General features: G+C 54.6%; 1 protein-coding gene across 3 annotated transcripts in view; it reads right to left on the bottom strand.

The window, feature by feature from the left end:
• The window catches only part of MIB1 (MIB E3 ubiquitin protein ligase 1), a 109,805-nt gene extending 102,984 nt beyond the window's left edge, over nucleotides 1-6,821 (bottom strand). For 2 of the 3 annotated variants that reach the window (XM_068165496.1, XM_068165495.1), the window contains exon 1: nucleotides 6,264-6,821. In XM_068165496.1, coding sequence (XP_068021597.1) covers nucleotides 6,264-6,492 — 229 coding nt within the window. In that variant the 5' untranslated portion in view covers nucleotides 6,493-6,821. The remainder of the gene's footprint in view (nucleotides 1-6,263) is intronic. The other variant, XM_068165494.1, reaches the window with a different exon arrangement.
• Nucleotides 6,822-12,031: the final 5,210 nt, after the last annotated feature.

Below are 12,031 nucleotides of genomic sequence, written 5' to 3' on the forward strand. Positions count from 1 at the left end.
CAGCCAAGCAGAGCAGGTAATGAGGCTGCTTTGACCAAGCCTAATGACTTCTGAACAGCAGCCACTTCCTGGTGTCCCTCCAACCTCTGCACACCACAACCAGCCAGCACTCCCAACCTCCCCTGCTCATTGCTGCCTTTATTAGTTGTATTTCCTAGTCACTTCCTACCTTCATGCCCCTGCCACAGCTATTTGCACTATTCCCAGATCCTCCCTGGATTACCCAGCTCACCACTCCTCTGTCACCTCACTCTCATCCAGCAGGGTTAGAGCCTTTGCCTACAAGTTTTTAAAAGCCTTGCTTGCTTCTTTTAGGAAGAAGTTCTACACAGAGAGAGTGATTGCCCATTGGGATGGGCTGCCCAAGGAGGTGGTGGAGTCACCATCACTGGAGGTGTTCAGGAGGAGACTTGCTGGGGTGCTTGGTGCCATGGGTTAGTTGTTCAGGTGGGTTGGACTGGTTGAAGGGTTGGACACAATGACCTTGAAGGTCTCTTCCAACCTGCTTTGGTTTATTCTAAATAAAGGTTTATTCTCTCACAGCTAAAGGAAGCAGAAGCAGGGCTGCTCACCCTGCTCTAGGGATTTCTTGGGGGGGGGAAATCTCTTCTATCCTGCAGCTAATTAGGTGGCAATTTACAGCTGCCCAATGCAGGAATTTGTTAACAGTAGAATCCACACAGACACACAAAGGTGAGGGTTGGAAGGGACCTCTGCAGATCAGCCAGCCCAACCCCCCTGCTAAAGCAGGCCCAGTCAGGATCAGATGTCCAGGTGAGTTTGGAATCTCTCCTGAGGAGACTCCACAACCTCTCTGAGCAGCCTGCTCCAGGGCTCAGGCAGCCTTACAGGAAAGATTTTTTTCCTTCAGTGAAACCTCCTGTGCTCAAGTTTGTGCCCACTGCCCCTTGTCTTGTCACAGGAGCTCAGTCCCATCTTCCTGCCCCCCACCCTTTAGCTCTTGCTGAGCACTGAGGATCCCCTCTCAGGCTGCTCTTCTCCAGACTAAACAGCCCCAGCTTCCACAGAGATGCTCCAGTCCCCCCAGCATCTTCATGGACCTTGCTGGACTCTCTCCAACAGTTCCTTACACCTCTTGAACTTGGGAGCCCACAACTGGACACAACACCCCAGATGTGACCTCCCCAGGGCAGAAGGAAGGGGGAGGAGAACCTCCTTTGACCTGCTGGCCACACTCCTCTGAATGCACCCCAGGAGGAGCACAGGAGGTATCTGCACCACTCACTGTTCAGCACAGCAGAAGTGATCTCAATTACTTGTCAGAACCAGCAAAATCTGGTTTCCAACAGCCTTGCTACTCTCCTCTGAACTCCTTTCACATCAGAGTGGCAATAGCAGAGGAGAGCTACCATGCCCTGCTCAGCAAACCGATCCCTCCACACACCAATTCAAAAAGCAAGAGCAAGGTTTTGCTGCTCCCATTCTTTCACTCCAGGTCACTTTTACACCACAGACAGGCTCCAGGCATACTGAAACCAGAGAATCTTAGAGATAATTGTGTGAGAACATAAACCAGTGGCCCTACAAACATAACCCAGCTATTAAATACCCTGTTTGGCAGCAGCCTAGGGGGCAATTGCTCTGTACAAGAGCTGCCAGACTTGCCAAAGCACAGCTCCTCTCTGGTGAGGGTAGCACAAGATACATGAGGAGGGAGAGGATTATTGTGTAGGAGACACAGGGGGGAAGGGCAGGAAGAACAAAGGACATGTTTATCAAAGCCAAAGCAGCAGGCTTCCCGAGTACCGCTGCTCACAAAGCTCTCCGAGTTTTGCACTTCTGAGCAGCCAGCACAAAAACCTTGACAAAGAAAATCTGCCTCAGATTGCATTCAATGTGCTAAATACAAGAAGAGATAAACAAATGGAGAGGATGAATCAGCTGAGGTGGTCTACCCTTTAAAATGCTCCAGCAGAGAGAAGCCTCCAGGGAGACCTAATAGCAACCTTCCAGTACCTGAAGGGGCTACAGGGAGGATGGAGAGAGGCTGTTTGAGGAGGCCTGCAGGGACAGGAGCAGGGGCAATGGCTTCAAACCAGAGCAGAGCAGATTGAGATTGGATGTGAGGAACAAGTTCTGCACCAGGAGGCTGCTGGAACACTGCAACAGGCTGCCCAGGGAGGCAGCTGGAGCTATTCAAGGCTCTGGGCAAGCTGATCTAGTGGAGGATGTCCCTGCTGAGTGCAGAGAGGGTTGGACTTGGGTGAGCTTTGGAGGTCCCTTCCAACCCAGGCCACTCTGTGATTCTGTGGTGACTGATGCAGCCCTTCAGGTTACAGAAAGCTATCAACACAAGTGCAGAAAGCATTCAGCTCCTCCCCAGACAGCATCTGCACTTCCTGTACTGGCAGCAGCCAGCACACAGAGCTCTTCTCGCTCCAGCTGCAGGACAACCCCACGGCAAGATTCCACTTCCTGACCCCAGCCCCTCAACCACCTCCCCGCATTCAAAGGCCACTGGGTAAATATTTTAAGCAGGAAAATAACATTGTTACTTTGAACCAACCACAGAGAGGAGGAAATGGATGACAAAGGAGTTTTGGTCTAAGCCACGCAGCAAGCAAATCCTCCCCAGAAAGACCACAAAACCGAAGTGCCTGCACTGAGCGTCCTGTGAGTGTGCTTCCAGCTTCTGTTCAGCATCTGCCAGAACTGTTCCTGTTCCACAGCACTACAGGAAAGAGAGGACTCTCAGGACACTTAGATCCTGGCAAAAGGCTGATTTACAGAAGGACCAGGATGTGCCTGCAGCCACATCACGCTGCTGATGCACTGCATGCCTCCATGCATTCCATGTGGAGCTCACTACACAGGACCTAACTCAACTTCGAACTGAAAAGTCACTTCTTTTCCAAGTCCCAGATCCCTGCTGCCTCTCTAGTGCTCTGTCCTGCTTAAAGGCAAGCTGCCCAGGGTCAGTGTGCTCACCCACAGCAAACACAGCCAGCATGGTAGACCACTCTGAGAAATCAAACAGCTTCTACCATAAACCACTTCTCACCCAAGTGACTGCCTCTGCAGCAAGCAGCTTACAAGAGACCACAGAATATTTGGGGACCTCCAAAGCTCATCCAGGCCAGCCCCCAGCCAGAGCAGGGTCACCTACAGCAGGGCACACAGGAACACATCCAGAGGGGTCTCCAGAGAAGGAGACTCCACAACCTCTCTGGGCAGCCTGCCCCAGGGCTCCAGCAACCTCACAGCAAAGAATTTTCTCCTCATGCTGAGGTGAAACCTCCTGGGTTCCAGCTTATATCTTTGCTCCTTGTCCTCTTGACACCCACCCCTCAGATATTTACAGGCATTAGTAAGATCCCCTCTCAGCCTTCTCCAGACCAAACAGCCCCAGGCCTCTCATGTAAATCATCCAGGAGGTCTGACTTTAAAGCAGACTGGTTTGAAATGTGAATACTCAGGCTGTGGCAGTGTCATTAAAAGCTACCAGGGCCTGGCAAGGCTGTTGAGAGCCTACCAGTAAGAGAACAGCACATCATCCAGTCTGGGAAGCATGGTCCTGGCATCAAAGGTGTATGGCTAGCTAAGCACCTAGAGGTACCCAGCTGAGGGCAGGTTCTGGGTTTTATTCAACAGAATGAGCCTCAAACAGTGCCTCTGCCAGGCTGTGGGCTCCTGCTGCAGCCCTACAAGCCTCTAACTGCCCAGAGCAGCAGCTCCGGCTGCAAGCGCCACTGCTAGGGACTTACCAGCAAGCCTGGCTCTGAAGAGCTCAGAAAAGAACTCCCAGCAATAGCTAAAGTAATTGTGCTTCCTGCAGCTGCATTTCTATGTATATTCTCACTACAAACACCCAGTCATCTTGTGCCTGCTCATCTGCAAAACAGATGGGCTTTTCATTGTACACTGCAAGAGCCATGATTCAATGCTGAAAGCATCATCAACCCAAACCCTCATCTCTTACAGCATTCCCTTGCTCAACAGCATCATTAATACTACCAGCAGAAGTTTCCATCACCTAATCCCACTCTTCCTTTGACTCCTGACAGCCAAATGACCTGAATACCCCTGGAGATAGTACCAAACTATCACCCAAGTCAGAGTCCCCTGTTCTAAGCCACAGCTGGTCACTGCCAAGCAGAAAACTAAGTACAAGGAGGTGGAAAACTTTGGAAGGGAAGTGATTTGCTCAGGAACACAAAACTGGATCAGTAGCAAAGGCAGGACTGCAGGCCAAACAGCAGCATCCTAATGCCAGTAACTCTGCCCTTTTGGTGCTGCTGCTTTACAAGGAGCCATGACCTCAAACAGAACTCCCCATAGCAAAACACAGCCCTGAGCAGCTCCACGAGCATGACACACATGTGGGCTCAAAACCTCAGGAGAAGAGAAATGCCCCTTTGTAAAGCCTGGAAACAGCAACCTTTGTGAGGGTTTTTCCCCCAGCAACATACACAGCCCTGCCTGAAGCAGAAATCGAAGTTCCAAAATGAGAGTATAAACACAACTGAAAATCAGAAGGACTAAAAAGAAGCCAAAAAAAACCCAACCCCAATCCAAACAAGAAGTGGGGATTTGAGCACAGTTTAAGAGCAGGCTTCCAGATGCAGTCCCCAGGATTCCCTCAGCTGACAAGGACTCAGGCAGAGCTGGAATGATGAGCATTCAAGCACACACTTAAGCACACACCTCAGCTCTAAGCAGAAGCAGTCCCACTGGTTTCTACAGGACATCAAATGCCGGTGAAGTTTCAGAGCATAAACAGCTGCGAGACCAGGATCCCCAACCTGAAAGACTGCTCTCAACTTCCTGCTCCAAGGTCCATCTCAAAAAGACTTTCAGCCCATTTTAATAGCACCCAGCCTCCAAAGCAACAAAACCCCAGCCAGTTGGTGCAGAGCTAAGCTTCTAGGGTTGGGGCTGTTCACCAGGGCTGTTCTAGAATCACAGAGTCCTTTAGAATAGAATAAACTTTATTTAGAATAGAATAAACCAAAGCAGGTTGGAAGAGACCTTCAAGATCATCGCGTCCAACCCATCAACCAATCCAACACCACCTGAGCAACTAACCCATGGCACCAAGCACCCCAGCAAGTCTCCTCCTGAGCACCTCCAGGGATGGTGACTCCACCACCTCCCCGGCCAGCACATTCCAATGGGCAATCACTCCCTCTGTGTAGAACTTCTTCCTAACATCCAAAAGCCAGGGGAGAGGCAGATCCCCAGACACGGGACAATGAAACCCATCCCAAAGGTGAAGGATGCAGCTGCGGTGGGTTGGCTTTTTCTCTTAGCAACATTTGGGTAACAAGAAGGAATTCCATGCCGCTGTCTCTTCAGAAGTCTGTTAGCTTCACCCTGCTGCTGTGATTTTCCTAGCACTGCACGTAGCTGGCTCAAAGATGGTCTCTCCTCTCCATCACGTATTCTAAATGAAAGCCACGTTACCTCTCAGCACTCCCAACAAATCAGCCCGATCATCTTCCTATGGAGGCAACCCTCCTCGGCCCCAAACCACCTCACTGTATTTCTGAGGCAACCAAACGCTATCTTTAAGAGCTTTCCCCGTAAAAACAGGTGCCGAAACGAACCTTCCCCTGCAGCGTTTGCAACGCTAAGGCTGCCGCATAATGCCAGTGCAGACTTAAAGCCATTGTCCAAACGGGACTGGATTTAAAGCATCAAATATCAAGCAGCGAAGTGATTAAAAGAAGGAAGGAATGCTTTTTTTGGTACCAAGTACCTTCACCGCTGTAGAGCCGGTCTGGCAGTGCAGATAAAAGCCAAGACACAGACCGAAAAACACTGTTTCAAGCACTTGCTGTAATCTTCAGCGCAGCGGTGCTGCCCTTCCCTGCAGGCGCCCCTGGGCTCGGCTCGGCGACAGGCACCATCTTACAGAACAGCCCCGAAACGCAAATTCAAGGGCGGGGATGGGGTAAAACCAAACCAAACCCTTGAGCTGCCATCCCCTCGGCTCCCTCCCTGCCCCCCGCACACCCACCGCCGGCTCTCCACGGCAGATGGCTTTTGCTTTGTCTGCCCCACGGCCCCGCACCATACACGCACCGCCCGCACGGGCACAGGGGCGCGCACCCCCCCGGGCGGCCGCGCGAAGGGAGGGGGCAGGGCAGCTGCCTTACCCCCCCAAAACAGCCCCCGAGGGAAAGGCGCAGCCCCAGGGGAAGGTGGGGAGCGACTCGCCCGCGGGGCCAGGGCCGGGCCCCAGCCGCCGCGCCCGCCGCAAGGTCCCTCCCTCCCGCCGCAGGGTCCCGGCCGCCGCTCACCGGTGGGTGCACTGTCGAGGATGCGGAGGTCGTAGGCCCCGGAGCAGCGGTAGTTGGCGGCCGTGCCGTTGTCCCACACCACGACCACTTCCTCGGGGCTCTCGAAGCTACGGACGGTGCCCACATGGCCCTCGCCGCCATCCTGCTTCCCCCACTTCCAGTCCGGGCCTCGGACCACCCGGGCCCCGACTCCCTCCACCATCACCCGGTTGTTCCGCGAGCTGCTCATCCCGGCGGCGCCCCGCGGGCCCGGGCCCCGCGGCGGCTGGAGAGGGCGCGCAGCCCGCCGGCGCCGGAGGGGGAGCTCGATGGGGCCGGTGGGGAGGCAGGGCGCGGGCGCCGGTGCTGCGAGCGGAGGGCGGAGCAATCCTGGCGCGACGGCGAGCAGGGGAGGCAGGGGCCCTCCCGGCGGGCCGGGGCAGGCGACCGGGGCGGCGGGAGCTGGCAGACGAGAGGCTCCGGCCGGCCCTTACCCTCGCTCGCTTCCTTTCTCCCTACGCACCCATCCCCAGCGGCCCCCTCCCGCACCCCACAGCGGCGAGCCACCGCCGGCCCCACGCGTCCGCCGCTACATCCGGGACCTGCGGCCGCGACGGCACCAGGGAGACGGCGGCGGCCGCCGGCCCGCCCTGCGCATGCGCACCCAGCCCCGGCGCAGCTGCGGGCGGGCCGGCTCTGGGGCGCCCCCTGTGGGGCCGGGATGCAGCTGGCCGAGCAGCGGCGCCTGTTGAGCAGGGCAGTGGCTGCGGAAGGTTGGCGGCGGCCCGGGGCTGGGTGCTGCGCTGCCTCTGCCGCCAGGGCTGGAAGGGTTTGCGAGAGCCTCGCCTGACCTCTGGCGTAGGTTGAGCCGGCAGGTCTAGAGAGGTGGTTGTCGCCCTGTCCTCGGCACTGATGAGGCTACGTCTTCAGCACTGGGCTCCGTCTGGGAGGGCTAGGCTTAGGGTTTCGCACTCCACGAAGGTCCCTGGGGGGCTGGAGCGGGTCCAGAGAAGGACAGCAAGGCTGCAGAGCACAAGTCCTCCAAGAAGCAGCTGAGGGGCCTGGGTCTGTTGGCCCTGGAGAAGGGGAGACCTTCTGGCTCTCTCCAGGTGCCTGACAGGAAGTCAGAAGCAGTTTGCGGTTGGTTCCTTCTCTGAAGTGCAGGATAAGATGAAACAGCCTCAGATTGCACCGGGGGAGGTTTAGGTTGGACATAAGAAAACGTTTCTTCCCTGAAATGGTTCTCAAGGACTGGAATGTGCTGCCCCGGGCGGTGGTTGAATCATTATCCCTGCAGGTGATTAAGGGGGATGTGGATGTGGTGCTGAGGGACACGGTTTAGCAGCAGCCTTGGCAGCGATGGGGACTCCACGATCTCAAAGGTCCTTTCCAGCATAAACGACCAGAGACTCCCACCACATTCCTCACATCATTCAGTCCTTCCTAAACCATGCTGAGGGTAAAGAGGTTTCAGCGTGGAATGGAGTCCTGGCAAGGGGCAGTGCCCAGCAGCGTCTGGTTGCTGCTGCTGCAGCAGAGCGCTCAGCAGCGGCGCCAGGAGGCCGTGCGAGCAGGCGCTTGGGCTCTGCTTCTGGATGCTTCTCCCCATACAAAAGCTCCCACAGCTTCTACTGGCTTCTTACATCTGATACATGTGATTGCAATTAAATAGCAATGGCAGAATTCCCCTTACTGTCAAAGGCTCTAGCTAGGCTCTACCTATGGTGCTAATGCTCCCATCTGCCCTGTTCTACTTCACAGTATCACAAAGGTTGGAAGAGACCTCAAAGATCATCGAGTGTAACCTGTCACCACAGACCTCATGACTAAACCATGGCACCAAGTGCCACATCCAATCCCCTCTTGAACACCTCCAAGGATGGGGACTCCACCACCTCCCTGGGCAGCACATCCCAATGATGAATGACTCAGTGAAGAACTTTCTCCTCACCTCCAGCCTAAACTTCCCCTGGCACAGCTTGAGACTGTGTCCTCTTGTTCTGCTGCTGGTTGCTAGAGAGAAGAGAGCAACCCTTTCCTGGCTACAACCTCCTTTCAGGTAGTTGTAGAGAGCAATGAGGTCTCCCCTGAGCCTCCTCTTCTCCAGGCTAAGCAACCCCAGCTCCCTCAGCCTCTCCTCACAGGGCTGTGCTCCAGACCCCTCCCCAGCCTTGTTGCCCTTCTCTGGACACCTTCAAGTCTCTCAATGTCCTTCTTAAACTGAGGGGCCCAGAACTGGACACAGGACTCAAGGTACCTCTCCATGCTTTCAGAGTTGTGGCTTATGCGTATCTAAAGATAACCCAGAGCACTTCTTCCTTGATAGACTTGGGTAGAAAAGCCTTTTTGCAACTAGGAAACCCGTGACAGGAGAACCAGCCAAGTCTGGGGTCATAACTAGTTCTCCTGGAGAGAATCAGAAGAGTTAAATTTGGGTTCCCAAGAAATTCTGAATTACAGACATGCAGAGTCTGCTGCTGCACTCCAGCAGCACTGCATGTGGGCAGATCCTATCCTGCAGCTGCTTCTCTTCTGCTAATCCTTCTCCTGACCACTCCTGCTCCAGCTGTCCCCAAAGCCCCTGGCTCCCCTACTCACCTTTTTCTATCAGATGATTTACTTGCAGGAACCAGGCATGTGTCAGCATTTTGTTTGCAGTGGGAGACTGGGCACACTAATACCTTAAGAAAGAACTCACATTCACTTCCCAGCTGAAGTAACTTGTTGGCCTAGGGCCTTTTTGCAGGCAGAGAAGGTCAGTTTCTCATCTGGTTTTGCACAGATTCCATGCATGTGGCATTTCCAGATGCCTCCAACAGGACTTTGGCCCCTCAACAAGCCTGTTCCTTTCTCCTGATGAATGCTGAGAGTCAATCACATCTCCTAAACTTGCATTTCCCCTCTGACTCTATGATACAGAGTGGCTTTTTTACAGCCTTCGAGCCAGACATGCTCACACCCCAGGGATTTTGACCTATCAGCCCTCAAACTGTGGCAACAAATTCCACCAGGGCCTTGCTAGTGGAGTTAGTAGAGTATTTATTTCTTTGCTTTTGGGGTCTGCAGTCTAGAGATCATACTCACTCACAAGCCTCCCCAAACTTATACTGCACTGGTTAGGCCACACCTCGAGTCCTGTGTCCACTTCTGGGCTCCTCAGTTTAGGAAGGAGGTTGACTTGCTGGAACGAGTCCAGAGAAGAGCAACAAAGTTGGTCAGGGGTTTGGAACACAGCCCTGTGAGGAGAGGCTGAGGAAGCTGGGGTTGCTCAGCCTGCAGAAGAGGAGGCTCAGGGGTGACCTTATCACTCTCTACAACTACCTGAAGGGAGGTTGTAGACAGGTGGATGATGGTCTCTTCTCCCAGGCACCCAGTACAAGAGGACACAGTCTCAGGCTGCACCAGGGGAGGTTCAGGCTGGAGGTCAGGAGGAAGTTCTACACAGAGAGAGTGATTGCCCATTGGGATGTGCTGCCCAGGGAGGTGGTGGAGTCGCCGTCATTGAAGGTGTTCAGAAGGAGACTTGCTGGGGTGCTTGGTGCCATGGGTTAGTTGTTTAGGTGGTGTTGGATTGGTTGATGGGTTGGACACGATGATCTTGAAGGTCTCTTCCAACCTGGTTTGGTTTATTCTAATAAAGGTTTATTCTAATATTCTAACTTAACACAGGCAGAGGCAGAGGACTGGGGAGGGTGGGAGGTGGGGTGTTCTGTCCCTGTTACAGCAGCAGACCACCAGGGCGGACTGCAGGGAGGGAATGCCTTAAGCTGCTCAGCAGCAGCACTGAAGCTGACCTGCCGCAGGCTTTATTTGCCTGAGCAGTGCTGCTGTAATTAAGCACTGCTGCCTGCCACGTGAGGCACTGCTGGCTTTGAGCACCTCAGGGAGTCATGACAGAGCAGCTGAATCAGGCTGGAGGAAGGCAATCCACAGTGCTTTAGGCCTTCTTGCTTGCAATTGCACTGCCTCACTCAAGTGCATTCAGTGCAGCAATCTGGATGCACCAAAGGAGCCACAGAGCGAGTTCCCTTCAGGATACCCAAAATGCCACGTATTGCTGACTCACACCATCCTCCAGCTAGAAACTGTGGTCTTCAGCAATCTTCCAGCCACATTAGAGCCATCCAGGGAGGGGCTAGGAGAGAAGAGCTTTGGTTTGTGCAGAACTCAGCCCTCCACAGAGCCTGATGGAATCCCTCGGAACTGCTTGTTATCACTGGTCTCCAGGCTGGTGACACATGGGTGTGATGGGTGACCACTGGATGGATACAGAACTGGCTTGATGGCTGCACCAAAGAGTGGCTGTCCATGGCTCCATGGCCCAGGGGAGGCCAGGGACAAGCAGAATCCCTCAGGGATCACTCCTGGCACCAGGCTTGTTCAACATCCCTGTGGGTGCCATGGACAGTGGCACTGAGTGCACCCTCAGCAGGTTTGCTGCTGACACCAAGCTGTGTGGTGCAGCAGACAGCTGGAGGGAAGGGATCCATCCAGAGGGACCTGGACAGGCTGCAGAGCTGGGCACAAGCCAACCTCAGGAGGTTCAACAAGAGCAAGGGCAGGGTCCTGCAGCTGGGTGGAGGCAATCCCAGGCACAAATGCAGGCTGGGCAGGGACTGGCTGGAAAGCAGCCCTGAGGAGAGAGCCTTGGGGGTGCTGGGGGAGGAGAAGCTCACCAGGAGCTCTCAGTGTGCACTTGCAGCCCAGAAAGCCAATCAGCTCCTGGGCTGCAGCAGGAGAAGTGTGGCCAGCAGGGCAAGGGAGGTGATTCTCCCCCTCTGCTCAGCTCTGGGGAGACCCCACCTGGAGTCCTGCCTCCAGTTCTGGAGCCCCTATGACAAGAGGGATCTGGAGGGGCTGGAAGGTGTCCAGAGAAGGGCCAGGAGGATGAGCAGAGGGCTGGAGCACCTCTCCTGTGAGGACAGACTGAAGGAGTTGGGGCTGTTCAGTCTGGAGAAGAAAAGGCTCCCAGGTGACCTCATTGTGGCCTTCCAGGATCTGAAGGGGGCTCCAAGAAGGCTGGGGAGGGACTGCTCAGGATCTCAGGCAGTGATAGGACTAGGGGGAATGGAATGAAGCTGGAGGTGGGGAGATTGAGGCTGGAGGGGAGGAGGAAGTTCTTCCCCATGAGAGTGGTGAAGCCCTGGAATGGGTTGTCCAGGGAGGTGGTTTGGGCCCTGTCCCTGGAGGTGTTTAAGGCCAGGCTGGATGAGGCTCTGGGCAGCCTGATGTAGTGTGGGGTGTCCCTGCCCATGGCAGGGGGGTTGGAACTGGATGACCCTTGGGGTCCCTTCCAACCCTGACTGATACTATGATACTGTAGGCTGTGTTGGCTTTTCACAAGAGCAGCTCCAAGAGGACAGGGCAGCCCTCAAGACACCCCTCACAGTCACAGGGAACAGGAGTTTGGAGGTCATCCAGCCTATGCCCCTGTTCATCTAAGCCATTGCAGAGAGCTCCTGACCTAAACTCTGCCTGGTTGCCTTTCAGGTCGGCACAATGTTGTGCTCCAGCAGAGAATCTTAATCTAAGTATTTGCATGGATTGAAAGAGACTTGGAGAGAGGTTTTCCTGGGCTGTCTCACTTGATTACAGCTGAACTTGCAGTGCAGGGTCTGGAACACTCAGTGCAGGGTCTGGAACACTCAGTGCAGAATGGGGGCTGTGCCTATAGCAGGAGACCATCTCATGTGGGCAGCCTGCATTTATAGGGTTGAGAAGAAGGGAAAAGGAATAATCCCAAACTGATTGGAAAGAGAATAATTAACTCATTGAGTTTTGTGGTTTGG

The sequence above is a fragment of the Melanerpes formicivorus genome, unplaced genomic scaffold (genome assembly GCF_026170545.1).
Source record: "Melanerpes formicivorus ecotype bairdi unplaced genomic scaffold, bMelFor1.0.p_v2 SCAF_89, whole genome shotgun sequence".
Classification (NCBI taxonomy): domain Eukaryota; kingdom Metazoa; phylum Chordata; class Aves; order Piciformes; family Picidae; genus Melanerpes; species Melanerpes formicivorus.